Genomic DNA, 22,225 nt, shown 5'->3' on the forward strand with positions numbered 1-22,225 from the left:
CTGACATGCTGGACGACAGGCCTCTGTCCACCCACAGTTCAGGACAGGCCCCTTAACTGATTAAATTATAGGTTCACCATTTTTTGACCTAGTCCTGCAATCAGCTCCAACGTATGACACTAGTAATAGGAAGTTCCGCCACATCCTACAGGCAACCTGCAGTAACCGATGTTACTCTTTGGATGTAGTGCAGCAATAGCAAAAAGTACAGCGTAGTCCTAAATAAAAATGTGTTAAATGCCTAACATGTGGTTATGTAAGTTTCTCATCTTTGAAAAGAAGTCAATTTTTTTATTATTTTTTTTTAATGTAAACGTTTGCCCCATTGGACTGCACTGAAGCCCATTGAGAGACTGCAGCAGAGAGATGCTTTCTGATAGTAAAGTGTTCAGCAGGGTTGTGCTCTGAACAGTTAAAATAAATGGTGGAAACAGACATTTGAATAAAGCCTGGGTTGAAAAAACACCGATTGTATCCTTTAACCGGTGCTCTGGTTAGACTTGTGTACTTAACACCACAGGCCGGTAAGGGCGTGTTTGCTACAGAAATACTACTGCCACATGTAAGGGTTTAGAGTTTGATGCGGTTGAAGACGCAGCTACTGTTCCAAGTTATGGAAAACAAAGTATGATCAAAGGTTACGGACAATAAATTCGATTGAACGACCAAAATTGTGAGGAAAAGCCTCACTGTCATTATGGAAATCGCCACAAGGGGGCGGTGGCAGGCAAGTCTCTCACAAGGCCTGACCTAGAAACGTAAAGCTCACCCCTGGGAGGGCATGCCCATCAGTGACGATCAGCTATAGGTGTCATAAAAATAGTTGCAGCGCAGTTACCGCTTAAAATGAGCTCCCACGCGATGACGGCAACACTCGGTGCATATGCTGAATACGCTACTCGCTCCTAAGGACCTCCATAACTGCACCTCATTACCATCCCGGATGAAAGAGAGCACACAAAGGACCGGCTTACATCATTTAATGGAGCAGCCACCGTGGGCTCGCAGTTGGGACCTCACGGTCCTCTCCAACTGACTGGATACAGAGCCGTAGTCGCAGGGGAGGATGAGCACGGCTCTCCGCGTTGAACGTCATACCATTTCAAGCGCAGGAAGTCAATCAAACGTCTTATCAATTTTACTTTATTTCATATACATATAGAAAATGGTTGGCACACTCTGCGAGAACGACGTATATGTCTTTGAAATTGACTCTGAATACTTAGCGGCAGTCTATTATACAAGGATAAAAAGATTGTGGGGGGGGGGGGGGGGGGGCAAGCATGGCACTTCTTCACATTCGTCAGGTACCCCCCCCCCCCCTTTTTTTTTTTTTAGCTCCGCGGCAAACTTGAGACAGAAGCAAGATCCGTGCAGGAGTCCATTTCTTTTGTTCCCTTATTTATTCGCTTTTTTCGATGTCATTTTGCAATCCCCATTGCTATGGCGGCGACGTCGTCGTCACCGCTCGTGTTTGGCCATGAAGTCCCCCCTCTCCACCACCGCCACCCCGTTCCGGCCCAGCTCCTTGGACGTCCCGTCCACGAAGAACTCCGCCACCACGGGACAGTGGTCGGACGCCACGCCGCCCCACGACCAGTTATCCGGGATCCAGGGATTGGTCAGGCCCTCCCGCACCACGGCGCAGTGACCTGGGTTGGGAGAGGGGGGGACACGAGAAGGGGTCAGGGATGAAAGAGCATGGAGAAGCTACTCACATGAGCTCAACTCTGCTCTACAATAAATACAGTAAGTACAAGTAACAGCATTGTGGCATTACTAATTAAAAATACTAAATTTATTTTAACAAGATAAATAGATCCAATGAAAAGAGCTCATACAAGGTTTGTTGGCAAATATAACATCCCCGTGAGAGCTTTTTCTCCCCTGAAACACCTTTGCGGGTACCCAACACCTTGCTGCAGCCACCCTCCCTCCACAAAAAAAAACCTAAAAACTTTACGGTCTTTTTCTCTGTAGTTTACCGCCGCGCAAGGCCAAAACGCTTACCCGAGTAAATCTTCTTGAGTGAGCGGCTGACCCAGATGTTATCCAGGCAGCGGGAGCCCTGCGGTGAGCGGGTGCTGATGTCGGTGAACCGGGTGGAGGGCACCAGGGCGTGAAGCTTCTCCTTGCGCAGGACGTCCAGCTCGGGGCCCTGGGGAGGCACGCCGAAGTCGCCCAGCACCAGCAGGTCCCTCTCACCTTGGGCCCGTCAGAAGAGGAGATTAAAAAAAAAAAAGAATGATGATAAAGAGACAAATGGAAACGGATGTGGGAATTGCCGCTCGACTATGTGGCTACTTTTCGTATTTCAAACTACGTTAGCCAGAACGTTCAAAGAAACCACGAAACACAACATTTCCGGTTTGTCGTATGTAACCTGGAAAGACGGGCCCCCATCGGTTTACTTCCAATTTTAACTCCAAAATTGATTGAGAAGTCCCCATGCTTCGTATTAATGCCCGGCATTGTGTTCCTGCCGTCTTTTTTCCAGTCTATATCAGTCTAGTACATATGGTATATAGGGAGCCCTGTTAGCCCGTTTGTGCCACCCGCCCCTGGATATACCCCACCCTTCAAATTTGAGGACCGCGATGAGGAAAGCTCTGACCAGGAGACTGACCTTTGAGTGTTTCCTGGATGACAGGGGAGAGACGCTGGGATTTGGGTAACTCCGAGTGGATGTTCCTGCCGTTCGTCTCCCCTGAATGGGCCGGCGGTCTCATGTGGACATTCACCAGCGTCAGTTCCGACAAACCAATCTAATGGCATCAAACAGTTCAGTCACTCTCTAGTACCAAAGACATTGTACGGCATTTCAAATCTATTGTCCTTTTATTTTATTTTTTTAATCTTTGGCCAGAGGTTTCACGGTGACTTACTTGAAAGTGGGCCAGGTAGGGTCTGGGGTAGGTATGGTTCCCGTTGCCGTTGACAACAGGGGGTTCCAGGACAGAGGCGTCCTTCAAGTCTACACCGGAAGAGCTGTCCCAGAGAAAGCCGGAGTAGCTTGCTCCCTGTGAACAGGGGAAGGTAGGAAATAGATTTTAGGTTGAACGACTGGACTCCTTTGACGGTCGCCACAACAACCTTGATAAATTGGTTACAGACAGTGGCCGGTGGACATTTGATTGAACTCAAGAGCTGAAATATTGTGTCCGCGACATTCTTTGCCCTTTGCAAACATTAACCCTTTGTTTCCAGCTCAGACACTGGTGCACTTACAATATTAATTTCCTGACGTTCCTGTTGAATGTGACATTTTGCTGCACTGTGGGAACATTTAGTAGGTTTTCTGGGCCACGCAGATGCCGCTCTGGCCTTGAGGTAAATCATGTGTCGGGAACTCGGGACCACATTACTGTAGGTCAGCTATACGCGGTGGGCCAGCTGGCCTAGTTTGATGCATAAAGATGTGCTTTGGATACATGAAAAGGGCAACGCACAAGGACATTTCAGTGCGGCGACCTGACGTTTGAAAGCCTGCTCTGTTTTCCGTTCTGTGTGAACACGATCACATGAGGATGGGAAATGCTCTCATCTAGACTCTAGTCATACAATACTCTCACACGCAGCTTCAGTTGAAGTACTCAAAAAGTATACTCCAGTAAAAGTACTGTTACTTTAAGATGTTTGCGAGCAGTATAAGTAAAGTAAGTACAGGTACTCCTCCCTTAACGACCTACCTGTTTAACGACCGTCCGGACTTAAATCCAGCTCTGTATTGTACAATACCACTGCGTCTCAGCGTCAAGCATCTCATCGCGCATCCCCCTTTATATACTTTATATATACACACTATATATACACACACACTGTATACACCTCATCACCGTTCTCAGTCCGGTTCCAGCGGTTTGTCAGTATTCACTACACTAGCGTCCGCAATGGCCACGCCCCCTTACCGTGAAATAACACGGCTCCTCGCTTATCGATCAAGTCGCTCGACAACCTGGTCCTAGGAACGGAACTTGGTCGTTTAATGAGGAGTACCTGTGTAAGTAAAAATAATTCTCTAATAGTGTTTTTCAACTGCCAGGTGTGCCGCAAATCTTTCTTCAAATTCCACTTAAAAAAAAAAAAAAAAAAAAAAAGGATGGAAATCAGCTCTTGTGTTGCAAGATCAAAATTGCAAGGCTGCACTAATTCATCAGCTCAGGAGACGATTTCTCAAGTTTGACTCAAAGTGAGGACATTGGTTGATGAGAGGTTCACCTGTTTTTTATTTTTTGAGATTCACTTCCTGACGAGTCATTCAGTAAAAAGATTTGTTTGATTTGATCCGAGGTAATGTGACGCACGTTGAGCGAGGGAGGACTGTTTGGCTCAGAAGAGTCTGTTTGGCCCCGAGTTGTGAATGGAATTCTCAAAAGGAATCATTTAATGAAGTTAAAGTTATTCGATTTGGTGGAATGCAAAGGGTAAATCTACAGTATGTCTATGTCGGCATCTTCAGACCGCCCTCCTGCCATTTCACAGCAACGTGACCTTATAGCATCAAGCAATCAAGCTATTTAGGAATCTTCTAACCTGATCAAGGAAGGGGAAGGAAAGACGTGACCCAACTTAAAACACTGCGGTGAGAGGGTACTCCGATTCTACCCAAGATCGGATACCATCACCATCACCATCTCGACCAACCATCTGGACGTGACAAATGCCACAAGCGCAAAGGGCGAGCGGGCGGGGCTCTGCCTCATATATCAATGTCCCATATCCTCACACAGCTTCCTCTGAGAACAAAACAAACGGCTGTGTCCTCGGCATCTTCTTTTTTGTTTGGTGCTCTTTTTCTTCTGAGCACTTGGCCGCGGCTTGTTGGCAGCAGGGCTTACTTTTTAATGGGCCCCGCAACTTCCAAAAAAGCCTGAAGACGGACACAATAGCTCACACCAACTCACTCATCTTGGAACGATCTTGGAAAACCGGGAAAAAATAAAAAAAAATAAAAAAAGAAGGTCCTGAAACCTTGAACCCGTGTCAGCGTCACCTCTCGCAGTACCTTGTCGGATTGTCCGGTGGGGTTCTCCGACACAACGCTCTTCCACAGGCCCCGCGGCCCTTTCCACCTGCGTACGCTGGCGAGCGTGCCCTGGTTCAATTCCACGCAGAACTAGGAGAAACACAAATGGAGAAACGGGCGTCAGTCTGCTGCTCACAATATGGACACGGCTTCATTGCTTCAGGGAAGAAACGGTGACAAAACACGCTCATTCGGGTTGCAAAAGAGCGTCTTGCTCAACGGTCCAACGGCTCCTGAAAACACCGCCAGAAGCAACGTCCCTTTGAGGGAAGTCGGTTCTCTCGGGGGCCTTCTCGTTGGTTCGTGGCCAACAAGACAGGATATCTCAATCTTTGAATGGGTTTTGTGGGAGCCAAGTCTCGCTGCTTTTAGTGTCACATTTCCCCCATTAAAAACTGACTAGAGTTCTCAAGAACATTTTTCTGGCCAAAGTTCATTGAACCCCCAGCAAAGCGGGGGAGTGTGCGCAGTGAAGGGGAATGGCCGACGTGGGCAGCTCTGCCGCGGAGGTAGAATAAATGCCAGACATTGGAGGGAAGTTGCGTGGGAGAGGGATTCTGGCCGGGGTTCGCATGCCTGCTTCAGCTGACCGCTCAACTGCTTCTATATTTACACCGGCAGAGGAAGGGGCCCACAATTCACCTTTAAGCCCGGTCGTAAAAAAAACAAAAAACAAAACATGTTTTTGCTTAAAGAGCAATAGAATGGAACAATTCTCAAGAAAAAAAAAGGGGGGGTTCAAAAATGTGCAGGAGAAGGCTGAGAGACTTGTGAAATATATCTCCCTGTAAACATGGATTTACACTGCCATTTCAAAACAAGCACCAGTTGTTCTCACTATCCATACTTTGCTTTTAGTTCGAAACTGCAGGATATGCAGCTTGGTGAATTATGTCCTGCTCCCGCATGCTTGGAATCAAAGCAAGAAGCGATCATAAAACAGTATAAAAACAGAATAATGCAATCCGTCCCAACGCCCCCATAATTCAAGCCAAAGTGCAGGTACAGCAGTCTTAGCCCAGAACACCCTCCCCCCCAATAAATCGAAATTATCAAGCCTGTTCATTGCCAGGGATTTCATTACTCAATTTCTGTGATCAGCGTTAATCAATCGTGCGGGCAGGGGGCTGTGAAAGTATTCTCAAAAACTATGCAGGTTATGAAGCGTCTCACACAGAGGAGACCTTGGATTCAAGAGCGGACGATCAAGTTCTTCCATTTGGTTTTGATTGAGGCAGGACGCAGCACAATTGACAGTGCAGACGCTAGGTGCTAAAATTCTGCCAAAATGTAATGGAAGAATATCACATCTGTTATGAACATTTAACGGTGTGTCACATCACTTCCTGTTCATACATTCGTTCAACCACTGAATATATTAAATATTTAGCTATTTATCCATCATAACCTTTTGCACATTCTCCTGTCTTTGCGTGAGCTGCTTAACAATTTCACACATTGTAAATGCCTTTTTATTCAGATCCTACCTAGCGAATGTACATTTTTTCATTACATTTTGCTTAACTTTGCTATGTACTGAAAGTCACTGAAAACAAGTCAGATTCCTAAGCAAACTTGGCCAATAAAGCCTCATTCTGATCTCTCCCTCCATACGGTTCTAAAAGTAAAGCCACAGTTAAAAAAAAAAAAAAAAAAAAAAAAAAGAATTGCATGTTGAATTTGTCCGGCCCCAAACGTGTCATGGGTTATTGGTAATTATCCATTGCTCAGCGCTCCAAAAAAGACCACGACTAGTTCCCTTGGATACAAAACTGAAAAACAGAGTACAGCCCAAAATGCCCACAGAGGGAAGGCTGTCCCACACACGGTGACTAACAGAGCAGAAAAGGCAACTGTTTGAAATACATCCTGTCATGTTTCAGTGCAAACCACCATGCCAGCAGAAAAGTTTCAAATTCCACATAATAATGGAAAGTGGATCTTGTGTTGCAAGATCAAAAATGCAAGGTTGTATAAATTCATGGAATTCATCCGTTCCAGCTGGAATAGCAGCTCTGTGTTCTTCAGAACAAGCTCAAGTCTCACACTGAAAGTGTGGACTATTGGTAGTGTCGAAAGGTTTGATTCTTTTTGAGATTCGACAAGTCACTCCGTAAAGAGTCGTTACATTTTCATAATGTAATATAATGTGTTTGATTCAGTTGGTGAGTGAGGAACGACTTTGATGAATGATGAATGAGAGTCACAAGAGTCGGTTCTGAGTTGTGAATGGAATTCTCACAAGAATCATTTAATTATGTCAATGATTTATTTTGGTGGAACGCAAATTGTAAATCAGTCACATTCAGTATGAATTATGGCAAAAACCTGTGACTTTTTTTTGGCTTGGACTTCAATTTAGTCCTAATTCATTTCAGTTTGTGAGTTAAACATTCAATCGCTCTGACGTGGAGTCTTTCGCTGGAGTGACTCAGACTCCACAGTCATTCAGAAGATTTTTTCGCTACGAACGAATCGTTTGCGAGTCTTCCATCACTATCTACTAGTACAGGGGTTCTCCAACATTTTTCAACCAAGGGCCCCTTGTGAAAAAAAAATAAACCAAGGTCCCCCCTCGCATATGTCCCAAAGAATTATTTGAAATGAGGCCTATTTCTCACACGTGGAAAAACATATTGCATATTTGTATTGCACCATTTCAAAATACAGAATATCAAAACAATGTATTCATTGTTTAAAAGGAGATAATTAAACACGTATACATTGCATTCAAATATTCTATTTTAAAAAATTAAAAGGACACAAAAATAATTTACAAGAACCAACTTTGTAACACGTTTGTGATGTTTTTAAGTGCTTAAAAAGGATGGTGGTGGCGAAACACTTAGCTATGGACACATCCAGGCTGGTGGCATATTTTTTTGGGGGCGGGGTGAGGATTACAGTGTCAGTCTGAAGCCTTTGACGCAATGTGACACGCCGCACTGCTGCTGGAGTGAAGGAATGAGAGTAATGAAAAGACACTCGGCGGTCGGCAGGAAGAGCACCGGGGAGGAAATGTGGGACGCTCCTTGACTGAAGATATCGCATCTCTCTCTTCCTCTGCATCTCTATCTCATATGTACATATGCAAATATATATATAGATATATAGATAGATAGATAGATAGATAGATAGATAGATAGATAGATAGATAGATAGATAGATAGATAGATAGATAGATAGATAGATAGATAGATAGATAGATAGATAGATAGATAGATAGATAGATAGATAGATAGATAGATAGATAGATAGATAGATAGATAGATAGATAGATAGATAGATAGATAGATAGATATATATATATATATATATATAGATATATATATATATATATATTTGCCTTGGACTGTTGACCTACTTTTAACTCCGGGATGGCACCGTGTTCTAGGTGAGAGTGTTGCACACGCGCCCACGCAAACTCTGGAGTCTCAACCGAGGATCCGCTCCGTGTCTTGGCCGACACAGAAAAATAGAACGAGAAGTGTTGGCTGGATAAGCGTACCATTATTTGTCTTTCAGGGATAAGCAACACTTTTCTTTTCTTTTTGTAATCTCTAATATTTCCAAGGAGGCGGCTTGCAAACGTGCTTGGATGAGAGCCTATCCCAACTGCATGGAGTCAAAGTAGGCTGTTTAAATCGAATGTTTTGGCGTAACACAATGAGCCGGCATTGCAAACCACACTGGGCTTTTTATCGTGCTCAGACAGGTTGTGATGTTCATACTTTCACACACTTACTTAGACCCCTGTCCAGAGACGTTCAAAAAAAAAAAAGTCTAGTGAACTTGATTTGGACCAATTTACCATTCAAATATCAATGTAAATACCACCAGCCAAGAGGAGACCCCAATGAATAAATGTGTGGAGAAATGATGTAGCAATTTGATTCAAAAAATATTCATTATTTTTCTACTTAGAATTACCACTGGATGGAGCGGCCCTTTTAAAAAATAAAAATAAAAAAATAAAAAATTTAAATGTATTTTAATTTCAGATTAATTTCTGTACACGTAAACCCAACGAAAAGACTGTACCGCTGTGCCCATCGCTCCGATGCGGAGAGACCCTGTGTTTTAAAAATACTGTTTTTATTTTATATTGTTAAAGCTAGAGTTTGTACAACCTACACAAACATAGTACTTCACCATCCTAAATAGCTGTGGAACTAAAACTGATGACGACAACCACTACGTTTACACCGCAGGACGTCACCCACATTTTTCCTGTATTTTTGCCCTTGCTGTCTGAAAGTCCCCCCCCCCCCCCCCCCCTAAAACCATCTTCCTTCATTCGAACCATTGTAAGTTCTTTTTAAAAAGTAACCTGAAGTAACCTTGTTAAAGTGGGAATTCGCAAGATGAATTTGTTGAAAATTAATTCCATATTTGATACTTTTTTTAGTTGGCATTTTTTTTACGAAGAAACAAACTAAGATTCAGTGTATTTGCGTTGTGTATGTCCTGCTCAACGTGCTGTTTCCATTGTTGGTGGCGGGGTCCGCCGCTGGAATTTGGGGATTTCTATTGTTATTCACCCAACACGGACAATCTTATGGATTTCCACTTAAAAATAAATAAATACATAAATAAATAAATACATAAATAAATAAATAGACAAACAAACAAACGTCTAGTTTCATGTGATTTAGAAGGAAGGCCCTCTCCTTCAGCTAGCCTTGTGTTTTCACACTATAGGAGGCTACGTTGGCACCGCGGCTACGGCAGCTTTGAAGATACGATCCGTCTCGCCGCGCCAGAGAGAGGTGGGGTACACGATAGCAGCCTGCGGGATTGGTATCATGCACCTTGTTTTTGCCGTTTGTTTTTTTTAAATCTCTCGCACTTGTGTAGAAGACGGCCTCCACACATAGCCATCCCAGTCATATTTATGGCTGCCGTAACACAGCCGACGCAGTTCAAATCCAAATGCGACCCCAGAAAGTGGAGACGTTTACATATGGGAGTGTGCAAGAGAGGAAGCGAGAGACAGACGCGGTAGAAGACAATACAACGCAGAACAGCCATCAAAGAGGCATTAGCATTATTATAGGGGGAAAAGGATTAAACGACAAACACTGTGCACAATTCTGGTTTTTGTGGCCTTTTTCCTGTTCATTTGCCAAATTGCTGAGTCACCTCGTTGACAAAGCGCACAGACTAAGGCACTCAGGCAGCTCGGCTTTTATTTAATTTTTTGCAGAGACCGGTCGTCTGGGCCCCCTTCCGCTTGCACTCGTACAAACAAGGTGTGGAAGCGCTGTCAAATGAAATGATGTGGCGAGATGCTACCGTACCTTGTCAAGGGCCTCCCTGTCCAGAAGGTCTTGCACCGCCAGTAACTTGATGCTAGAAGACACAAAGAGGGGTGAATCCCAATTATTTGATTGTGTCATACCAAAGCTATACAGTCTTATGGAGACAAAGAGTTAAATGCACGGCTGACACAACAGATATGAGCCTAGACGGGAACAGTGAAGCATTAATCTCACTTCCTCAAGGTTAATGCAAAATTAATCAACACAAACTAACATGTTGGGGTGAAAGATTTTCTATATAGTAATTGACTCACGCCAAAGACTCAAAATACTAGTTGGAGACAGAACATATGCCAAGAAACAATTTTATTTCACAGTGAACGGGGCTTTCAGCTTGGATAAACCTATGCCGCTTTATACCAAATACTATTTAAATTAACATTTTATGGCTCAAAATGCAAAAAACACCGACTGTCTTGTTTTTTGCACTGTAGATGGATTTTGCCACCGGCTCTTTCAGAACGCACCTTACTCTGAAACATCGAAAGTTTGACGTACTGAGACGAAGGGACAGTAAATCAGTTGTGCCGTCTGACCTCAGTCGCTAAGTTAATCCTTAGCGGCAGCTACACATTACATTGCATAACACCTTTTTTTTTTCTGCCCCCCTTTCAATCAGTGAAATGTTTGCCACTGCCGGACATTAAGGAAGCCTGGCTCCCTCTGAGTGCAGTTATATCAGAAGGGCTTTGCACCAGACTGACTTCCATTACTGTGGCCCACTGTGTTTCCATGCTCTTGCAGTGGTCCTTGAAAGAATTGCATTTCTATGTGACTATAATCTATCGACGCGAGAAAATGCAGTGAAATGAGCTGTGAACCCAATTCTCTGCTTAGCAGTACGCGTCACGTGGCGGTACATAAAGCATTTCATTCAACAAAGGCTTGAGTTGCAACATAAGTCTACTAAGTAATCTAAGAAATTCCAAGTAATGAATAAAATTCCCATCAGATTCCTTCTTCATGTTCACAGGGCTCCAATAGACGCTCCCTCTCCCATTTTGATTAGGCTTAATCACCAGCACCTCCCAAAGGACACGCCACATGACAACGTCAGACCCAAGTTCAATGACTTTCCTTAACAGTGGGGCCTCCCTCGTTCCAAGGGCTGAGTCAGAGTCTATATTGGCCCGTCCCTCAAAAGGCCAAAGTGGAAAGGGATTGTCGTGAAGTAGAGCGATGTAATGCTGATGCATTGAGTGGGTTTCAAAATGAGGCTAGGAGGCAAGGGTTATATAACAGGCTATTGCAGTGCTGCGGGTATTAAGAGCCATTACGATTAGAAATCTAGCGGGCAAATACCCTTGTCCTTTAGGGCTGCCTGTATAGGCCCCTGGGGCTTTGCCACACATCCATAGAAACGAGCGTACCCTGTATTGCGTCTGCTTACCTTCAAACCAGTCCCACTGCGTTATAAAGACCTAGGATTGTAGGGAAGTTTGTAGAGACCAAAATATGCCACAGTCATATCAAATCAAGGACCCAAGGTTGTGATTTGCTGAAGAACAGCCCACAGTCCTTGAGATACATACCATTTTTCCTGCCCAAATCCATGTTACACAATGACAGAGAGAGCAAGAGATCAGAAAATGGCAGTCTCACTCAGGTGGCAATTAGTGGATCCTAGTTTTTACAAAGAATGCACAGCTCTGCGGTCGGCACTCGTCGGGTCCGGGAGCGATGCAGCGCCTTTCCTCTCCCCAAGGTAGGATCCAGGTGTACTACAATTAAAACTCAGACTCTCGGAGACTACTAGCATAGCAGTCCCAAGAGCATATTTTAGCTCGTCCTGTACTGCGGCGTCCTGCCCCAGGATTCAGACTAATCCCTCGGTTTTGGGATCAGTCCGAATCCATCCGTCCGAATCGTCTGCAGTCAACACGCATGAAGGGCAAATGAAGAGTCAGTGAAAATTGATGGCGAATTAGTTGGTGCTGATGGTGCATACACAGGCAAAACCAACAAAACATAAAGAACACATGCACTACTCCACTCCCCCGCATTACGATTGAGACAAGAGTGAGTCCTCAATGTCACCACGACAATAGAGGCCATTCTCGCCGTCAAGCAGACACTTCCAGTGATTTACTGTGTGTGTCAGAGTACAGATCTACAAATAAACACGCCATGATGAAAGCCAAAACAGATCCCCTGCTTTGGTATTTATCAGATTAAGGCAAAAATCTGAGGGCATGGACGTGATTGCATAACCAAAAGCGATGAGCGGAAGCAGCGCAGGCGACCTTGGGTCGTAGTAACATGTCTCTGGGGATATTCTTGTGTAAAAACAGTTGGAGGAAAGCAGTTAGAGACCAGGGTTTGGCTGGGTTTGGCAATGCCCGCTAGCTCCCCCTCATCCTCCACCCATAATAAAGTGCCGCTCCAATGGAATTTTCCACATGAGCGCGTTTGCACCCCCCCCCCAGTCCCCTCCCCCGCTTCCAACAGCCTGCGTCAGCTCCAAGCAAGGGCTTCCAAGCATCACCGTCCCCTTCCCATCATGATCTCTGCACCTCCAAAACTGTCCAGAACCCCCCCCCCCCACCGCCCTTCAGATGACGATGAAATTCCTGCCTCCGTCCATGTTGCTAACACAGATTTTTCACCAGTTGAAACACTTAAAAACACAAGTTTACAAGTTTAAACAAGTTTAACTTGCTTTCCTCAAAAGTTATAGTTCCTGCCCAAATCTCTCAGTGCGTTTACATGCACACTAAACTTCTGAATCTTCGCCCCCCCCCCCCCCTCCCCGGGAATTTCTAAAGATGTTATCGGATCTTATCTTAAAGTCCCCCCGGTCTGCTGTCTCCTGGATGCTCGTCTCAGGAGCAACCACTATGTGGTCTACAAACCAATTGAGAGTGCTGCTTTTTTTTCCCGGAGGTCTCTAAGGAATGATGGTGTCTAATGGTGATGGTGTCTAGCTGCCAACACCTCTCGAGTCTTTCCCGTAATAATCCAGTACAGAGCAAATACACCTAGATCCAGATGCACACATGCACACAGAGCTCAACAAACAGCAATATAAAGGGTGGGATTGACGGTAACAAGAGCAACAGCAGCAGCCATTGTAGGTTGTTGTTATGGCGTACAGATACAATGATATTTCATGGGATATAGTATGTCACCCTGGTACTGGTACACACTATTTGGTATGTCCAGAACCGTACTATGCATCAAACAGACTCGCAAGCTAGCGCACCGCGCTAAATAGTATGCTAATACGCAATTTTGGATGCAGCACAGTCGCGATGCGAGCACCTTCATCACCTGCAAGCTGGGCCGCTGTCTCGGCTCCGTCTGCCCATCGCCACTAAAACGCGGCCGGGAGAAATACGGGCGCATCTGATTCATCAATTCCAACGTGCCCCGTGGAGAGATCTGGAGCTCCTTTGATTCGTTTATGTGAATGATTGAAAGGCCTGCAAATGGCCGCGATCGGCCACACACACACACACACACACACACACACACACACACACACACACACACACACACACACACACACACACACACACACACACACACACACACACACACACACACACACACACACACACACCACGGTGCCTCCTCTGACTCCTGTGATTACAGTTTCAAGATGGGATTAGGCCGGGTTTGTTTAAGGACAACGTGAAAAGGCCTTGGGTGCGTGTGTTTTTTTTTTTCCTCCTTCCTGTTTCAACAGGGTTGCCGGAAGCCCATGTGTACTATCAGACCTAAGAGCAGCCGCACTTCCCCAATCAGGAGTCTCTCATTTAACTCTGAAAGCCATGACTCAAGGCATCATATGACAGCAGAAAACACCAGTGTGCTCTGGTAACTTGTGCTTTAAAAGGCCACCTTCAAACAATTCCCCTTCCTGTTCCTTCCTGCCTCGATGTTTCTGCTGCGGTTGGTAATCTGACGTCACGTAATAGCGATACCATGGCAACCGGTGATAAACAAATAATCTCCTTTTCTGGCCTACTAATTGTGCTCGCTTTCTGTGAAACTGTTCTGATGAACGTGGGGCTGCTATCCTGTCTTGGTTCATTAGTACAGCGAGCATTGCAACACAAGGGGTACTTTCAATTATGTCTTTTTTTTTTTTTTTTATGGAATTTGAAAAGGTTTAACGCCACAACTGAGGAGCTCTCAGGGCGCAGTGGTGGAAAGACACTGATCTAAGTAAATGATTTGTCGTCAAAAGGCTCTTTGACACAGCTGGCTGGGCGAAAGGCAGAGCGAGTGTGACTAAACGGTTTTATTTCGTGGCAAAGAGGGCCGTCCAGCTCGGATCATCACACGTCACATTTTACAGAGAGCTTGACATTTTGAAGCTTCGGTGCTCAAATTCATTCGTTTGTCAGAAATGTGGGATACATGGACTTGCTGTGACTGCGGTGTGACTCCGACATCCTTTGCCGAATTCCAGGCTCTCGCACTATCACTAAGCACTGTAAACTTCATGCGCAATATGGAATTTGACTCTGTGGATTTGCGGCATGAGAGCGGTTACATAATGGTCGATACGGTTTCAAATCAAAGTCTACATGTAAACGGGAATATTCCCAAGGGAGGCAGCGCGGTTATTCGTGAGCAGAAAGTCAGGCTGTTTGTTTTGCATTGTCATGAGTCAACTACAGCAGAGACAGGCTCCTGTTCACAGATGAACTCCATTAACCCCTGTTGTTGGTGAGCGAGCAGGGCTGTTTTGCTTCCTCTCGGTCTGGCCAAGGGTGTGTGTGTGTGTGTGTGTGTGTTTGCATATGTGGTGGGTGGGGGGCAGTGAAGAGAGACTAATGGCTCACTGATTACCAGGATAAGCAAGAGGCACTAGTAGCAGGGACGCACAGTTTGCAGTGCAGTAACCTTTGCTAAGTGGGAGTTCATTATCTCTCTCTCTCTCCCTCCCTCTCCCTCCCTCTCCCTCTCTCTCCCTCCCGGGGGCTAGAAGGTTTAGCCCAGACGGTGAACTCCTCCTGGGATCTTGTGATCGCTGTGCAAACACAGCTCAGCCCGCTGCTCCGAAACTTACTTGATATCATTTAGCTGCCGCTTCCTTCCAAAGCGACTTACATTTACTCATACACCGATGGACGCAGCCATCTGAAGCGGTTAGGGGTCGAGTGTCTTGCTCAAGGACACGCCAGCGTGCGCGCAGGAGGCGAGGACCGAGCCGGCGACCTTCCGATCACTGGACGACCTGCTCTCCCGAGCGGCTGCCCACTCCAACTTGCACTTTGGCGTAAGGCGGGTCAGGGCGTGCGGTTACACAGACGACACAGGTGGATCATATGACGGGTGCGCGAGGGACACCGGTTTGGACCGTTTGAACCAGAGTATCACGCAGCAACGAGCCCCCATGTGTCCGTTTCCCGCCGACTCAGCTCCGGGCACCCTGCAAATTCAACAGCGTGCCAAGGCATCCCACCAATCACTGGGCCCCTAGACACATGTGACTCAACAGGTTTATGTTTGTGAAAACACCTTTCAACAAAACAAAGGCTCTGAGAGTTTGGAGTTGACAGTGAGTCAACACATTTGGCCTGATATAGATCAAAGGCGGAAAAATAATTGCAAACTAATTTGTTCAATGAGTAATATGACAAAACAATTCCAACCAGACACCACCTGGGTAGCAGCATGGATCCACAGAGGGCTGTCTTATCTACTCTCTCTCTCTACCTGCACATAGAACAACCTTAATATGTTTAATATACTGGAATTACTTCTTTTTTTTTTTTTATCCCTTTTTAAACAATAAATTGAAAAGAACAATAAATAGAAAACGTCATCACAACCTTGATATGCTCAATTAAATAAACCTTGATATGCTCAATTATAAACGTATCAAAACGTATAAATTAAAACATCCCAAATAATATTTAAGCATTATATTTAATCATTAAATAGAAGTTATTATTTTCAACATCAACTGGTTGCCCAGCTTTGTTTTCTCGTTGACGGCAGAGTTTTGTGTTGACGGGCGGAGAGAATCGATTTGGGTTCAATTTAATTGAAACACATTTAACCTTAGAACCTAACGACAATAATAATTATTTGCCTTCTTGTTTTTATTTTCTCAATGCCTGCATTGTGCGGCACCTGCTGTGGTTTTGTGAAGTGGGAATAAAACACGTAAACAGAACAAACAAAAAAGTATGTGTTAATGTACCAGTCGCTGGGTTCTATTCGTCTGACAGAATAAACAACTCGATGGAAATCTACGTACTCGTTCTCCAGCAGGGTCATGCACACCACCTCCTTCACGCCGGGGTTGTTGGCCTTCTCACAGGAGCAGCCCTGCAGGCTCCAGGTGGACACCCGTACCGCGGCCCTCCCGTCCGGTCGCCCCGCGGGAGGCTCCACGGCGGGCCGCGCCGACACCATCTGCGTGGGCCCGCCGGGCGGCAAGTCCAGGTCCTCGCTGCCGAGGCTGAAAGAGGTCGGGCTGGGGTGCGACCGGGTGGGGCAGGTCACGCCGCCGTTGGTGTTCGTGGACGGCGTCCTGGAGCGCTCCACGTACACCTGGAAGCGGATCTTGTCCACCAGCGAGCAGTTGATGTGCTCCACCCGCACCAGGTCCTCGATGCTCCGGAACGGGCCGTGCTCGCTTCGGTAGGCCACGATGTTCTTGGCGATCTTCTCCGTGATGCCGCGGATGCTCATGAGCTGCGCGGGAGTCGCCGTGTTGACGTTCATGCCGCTGCACGGCGGGTGCTCCGGGTCTTTGCGCAGCAGCGACGACGACGGCGAGTGCTGCGACGAGCCGGTGCGGCTGGACACGCAGATCTCCACCTTGATGATTTCCAGCTTGGTGGCGCCGATGCCGCTCACCAGCGCCAGGTCCTCCACCTTCTTGAAGCCGCCGATACAGTCGCGGTACTCCACGATGTTCTGCGCCACGGCGCGGTTCACCCCCGGCAGCGTCATGAGCTCCTCCTCGGTGGCCGCGTTGATGTTCAGCCGCTCCTGGTTCACCATGATGTGGCCGAAGTTGCAGGCGGCGCTGAATTTGCGCTTGTTGTTGCAGAAATCCGTGGGGTCCCGGGGTATGGAGCGGTGACACCCCAGGTTCCCCCCCATGGCTGACTGGACGGACCGCCGGATCACAGCGGGTCCGAGAGACGCTCTCGTAGACCGGCGGGAAGCGGAGCGCGGCTGGCCGGCGAACGATGCGCGTTTCACCCGCGGACCGCAGGCGTGGGAATCGTGCGGATCATTTCGGTACGAGGCATGCGGATCTCACCGTCACGTTGTCGCCACACGTCCAAGCGAACCTATCTCGTAATACCCCGCAGAACAGCTGTTGTTTAAAGGCTGGATAAATCTTTTGATCGAGGACAGACCGAAGTTATTGCTGCCAGCTCAGCCTCCCAACAGAGACTGAGGAGCGAGTGGAAGAAGTGCGGAGGTGTGTGTGCGTGTGTGTGTGTGGACTCTGAGTCTGGAGGCATGACGGGCAAACGCTTTCTGTCCTCTGCTGCGATTATTATCTGATAGGCCTCGTTTACCTTTCCACTGACTATCTGTTCCGACTATAAGAACATAGCATGTGGTGAGTAGTCCCGACGATACACCTTATCCGGGAAAAAAAAACAAAAAACAAAGACCAAAAGACCAATTCTCTATAGACTGGAGCTTCCAAAACGAAATTCAAATTTCTCCCCGGAGGATGGGCATGTAAACCCAATATATGTGGCTATGATCCTTTATTCAAGATTGATTCTATGTAATACAATAAGTTACACTCCAGATAAACCGATTGTTTTCCGTGATCTTGCCAAGAAAGTTGCGTAGTTTCTGTTTCTACCTTACAAAACTTTATTCATTTTTTTCAACACCTCGTTCAAATATATGAGTAATTGACAATTAGAAATTGAGATAAGTTCATCAGTCTTTGATTTCCCCAGTGATCTAAGCCAAGTAGGGTGTTTCCATGTCACTGTGTGTTTCTCAATGGGGAGGTTTCAATTAGAATTCATGTGATGCAATTATCCTATCCAAATGGTAATAAGTACTGAAACTACAAAGGGACAGTGATTACAAATGCAACATATCCTGTCCAGTAACCTGGAAAGCCTTTAAGATTATGCCCAGTATATGATCGACTACGCCCCATTGCTTCAACACTGATACCCATGATTCTACCTTGTTCTTTTGCGTTATCTGGCCACAGCATTTGCCTTTTATGACCCAGAGAGGCTTCAAGAACAAATTGGCACAGAGTGGGAGATGCAGAGGAAACATGGCATCTCTAGCCTCCGTCCATGACCCTCTTAAAATCACACCTCTATTTAGAATCAGGGTGTTCCATGTCTCCAGTGGCTTTGGCATTCCCACCCCCTGCCTGAACTTTCCTCTTATGCAATGAGGATAAAAGCTGAGTAACTGGTGTGTGTGTGTGTGTGTGTTTGTGTGTATGGGATTCGGCAGGTAGCCTAAGGCTTATAAGATTCAGAAAGATAATCTTCAGGGGCAGAGTTCATAGAATTACTAGAATTACCGGGTTGCGGTTGTTTGCCCCCGCCACCCAGTCAAGTTGCAGTGTACATTTGACCTTTGACCACCAAATTCTAATCAGTTGATGCTTGAGTCCAAGTGGACATTTGTGCCAAATTTGAAGGAATTCCCTTCAAGCCGTTGCTGAGATCGCGTTCATGAAAATGAAACAGACGGACCTACATACGCATGTACGGAAGGAAGGATGGACGGACGGACAAGCTGAGCTCAGTTCAGAGGCTTAAAAAGGCTCAATGGGTAATGGTAATGGCCATGGAGTTGTATCAAATCCAAATCAGTTAAGATGATTTGGACTCCACGCCCATATGAAAGTGATAGGCCGTGCAGACGCTGATGATCTAGTTTCTCTGCCAGTATAGTCCTATGTCATGCCTTTCTCCGAATATTTGTAAACCTTTAGCTCTGGCAGCCAAAGGTTCTTGGCCTTGGTCAATCTGTAAACTGAAGACTGGCGATGGTCCGTGGATTGAGACCAAGGGAAGCCCTTGGCCCTTTATCCTTCAAATTGTTTTTTTTCATAATTTTGTCCCTAGAGCCATTCGCCAACGATCATGCAATTAATTATAGCACCCCAGAGACACAAACACACAGCAAGTCGATAGCAAGTTCGAAACAACATTTTCATGAAACTGCAGGGGTTTATATTTGCAGACAGTGCTCCATTTCCTTTCCCCCGAAGGTTTATAGATACCGGCTATGGAGCTCTAAGATCTATAAGCCTGCCGTATAACACCTTACCGTAAGACCCATCTCGAGTGCAATGACAAAAAGGCTCACTCAAAGAAAGACGTTGACAGTGGCACATTTTCTTCCTGTTGTCAGTCTGCCTGGTCTGTTGGAGCCACTCCAGCAGTGCTGGAGCTTCCACAGAAGGAGGTCATTGTCAGCAATTAAGCATGCTCAGAGTGCTTGGATCAGACTAGGGAAGAAGCACCGCTTGGCAGAAAGGCCGTGGTGCCATGGTAGCAGACAGTGGGTGAGCAAGCGTGCTTATGTAAGACCTGGATCCTCTGCCAGTGGAAGCAGGGAGGTCTGAGGCCTCCGACAGCACAGCCTAGCAACCACTAGGGCATGTCCAAAAAAGATTCCCTTGGTGCAGCTTGCCTGGCCCTTCTAGGGCAGGTGGAGTGTCTGCTTTTTCTATTATTACAATACCACATACAGTATATCTTGGTAGGTCAGGTAAAGTAGCTTGTGGATACACCATGATCTGTTAAATTGAACGTATAGATTTTGGGGTTTAAATGTCAGGAAACGGTTTAGGAGACACCACACATGATTCCACCACTTAAGCTGTGCCTGACCTTTGTTCACTCTGTATTGACCCCAATGATGTGGCGGACAAAAGAACCACGGTCAGGTGTAGTCCTCAGTAGCTGTCCAAAGGGTCCCTGCAAAAATCCCCCGTTCCGCTGTCTGACCCTTGGACCATTTCAAAGCTCCATTTCCAGTGAGATTGCATTGCAGTCTCATTTCCACGTACAATCAGCCAAGATCTTACGATGGAGGTTGAAACACAGGCTTTAGTGATTGGTCAAGGGCTTCTCTACTCAGGGGGACCAGGCTACACACCAGACCAATCATCGAGTGCATGCAAAGACCCAAATAACAATTTGACAGTGAGGTGGAGAAGGGGGCAGTGGCGTGATATTGCAGTAGCCATGTGTTTGTGTTGATTTTATTCCACACAGCGGCAGGGAGTCCAAAGGCCCAGTTTTGTTTGAACAAACTAGTAGGCAAGGGCACAGTTGACAATTCTAAAGGCTCAGTCTTCCATTCTTTTATACACTACTCAAAAAGTTAGGGATATTCAGCTTTCGGGTGAAATTTCAGGATGAACCTAAAATGCACTATAACCTTTACAGTTGAACTTAATTTGACCTTCTCTAAACTTTTGAATGCACATGTCCAACTGTTCAATGTTTCAGTACTTTTTGCACAACTTGCTGTTCTCTAACAAGGAGCTGAACGGCAAAATTCACAACAGGTGTTTGATCCATGAATCGACCAATACATTTCCTAGTTCAATTAGAATTGGTATTTAAACAGTTCTCTTCATCATGCCGTTCACATTTTGACATCATGAGACCAAGACGACACCTAACAATTGATCAACAGTACCTCGCCATTGAGAGGCTTCAAACAGGATGTTCTCAGAGGGAAGTGGCCACTGAGCTTAGAGTGTCACAGAGTGTCATCAGCAGGTTGCAACAGAGATACAGAGAGACTGGAAGAGTCACAGAAAAGCATAGAAGTGGACGTCCTTTGGCACATCCCAATGATGAATGCCACTCAACTCCAGGCACATTTAAGGGAGGTGAGAGGCACCCAAGTGTGCATTTACGCTGGACGAGGGACCAGTGGCCTTAGTGCTGTTCTCTGATGAAAGTTGATTCACGTTGAGCAGAAATGATGGCCGCCAACGATGTTGGAGACGTCAAGGAGGGCGCTATGCATCAGCCACTGTTGTCACCAGACGAGCCTTTGGTGGTGGTGGTGTTACAGTGTGGGCAGGTGTGTCTAGTCAATACAGAACTGCCCTACACTTTGTGAATGGTACAGTGACAAGCCCATGCTACCTGAATAACATCATTAATCCAGTCATTGTGCCCCTGCATGAACAACACAGGCCTCATTTCATCTTCATGGATGACAATGCTCCAGCTCTTCGAGGTCCCATCATTAGGAAACGGCTGCTGGAGACTGGGGCACCTCAAATGGAGTGGCCTGCACTTTCTCCAGACCTGAATCCCATAGAAAACCTATGGGATCAGCTGAGTGGCCGTGTAGAGGCTCGTAACTCTGTACCCCAGAACCTTAGTGACCTGAGGGCCGCCCTTCAAGAAGAGTGGGGGGCCAGGCCTCAGCAGACAATAAGTCGACTTGTGAACAGCATGAGACGTGCTTGTCAAGCTGTAATTGATGCTCAAGGGCACATGACAAGTTATTGAGACATTGACATTTTTTGTTGTGGTAAACCCACCACTGTTGTTGGCTTTTGTTTCAATAAATGGTTTGAGATGAGGAAATCACCATTGCATGCTGCTACTTAAATGCCCTACTTTCATGAAATAATATCACTGTAGCGTGAACTTCTTCCGAAAGCCAAATATCCCTAACTTTTTGTGAGTAGTGTATATATTGCAAATGATTAAGAGAGTATCTTTTAAACCTGACTTACAAAGGCTTTGGGTATGCGGCTATTTCCAGTCTCTCCCTTCACTTGACTCCAGTGACCGAGCAGGCTTGGAGAGTTTTCCCAACAAAATACCGGGATCTCTGCCGAGTTGGCAGAAGAGTGTGGATGCCGTGAGTGAAAGTCGTGACGTTGCAACCTGCGCCAGCGCATAAAAGGCGTGAGGCGTGAGTG

At 46.1% G+C, this 22,225-nt stretch overlaps 1 protein-coding gene across 2 annotated transcripts; it reads right to left on the reverse strand.

Moving 5' to 3' along the window:
* Positions 1 to 1,134: 1,134 nt before the first annotated feature.
* eepd1 (endonuclease/exonuclease/phosphatase family domain containing 1) lies at positions 1,135 to 17,745 on the reverse strand. Of its 2 annotated transcripts, XM_080011735.1 has the most exons (8): positions 16,565 to 17,745; positions 10,327 to 10,378; positions 8,391 to 8,483; positions 5,006 to 5,116; positions 2,886 to 3,020; positions 2,627 to 2,765; positions 2,011 to 2,205; positions 1,135 to 1,652 (listed from the first exon to the last, which is right to left on the reverse strand). In XM_080011735.1, exons 1-8 carry the CDS (start codon positions 17,416 to 17,418, stop codon positions 1,462 to 1,464), a joined length of 1,770 nt encoding a protein of 589 aa, XP_079867861.1. In that variant the 5' UTR covers positions 17,419 to 17,745; the 3' UTR covers positions 1,135 to 1,461. The 2 variants fall into 2 exon arrangements, with proteins under 2 accessions (XP_079867861.1, XP_079867862.1); XM_080011736.1 differs by lacking the exon at positions 8,391 to 8,483.
* Between the last annotated feature and the right edge of the window lie 4,480 nt (positions 17,746 to 22,225).

The sequence above is a fragment of the Zeus faber genome, assembly GCF_960531495.2.
Source record: "Zeus faber genome assembly, chromosome: 1".
Lineage (NCBI taxonomy): Eukaryota > Metazoa > Chordata > Actinopteri > Zeiformes > Zeidae > Zeus > Zeus faber.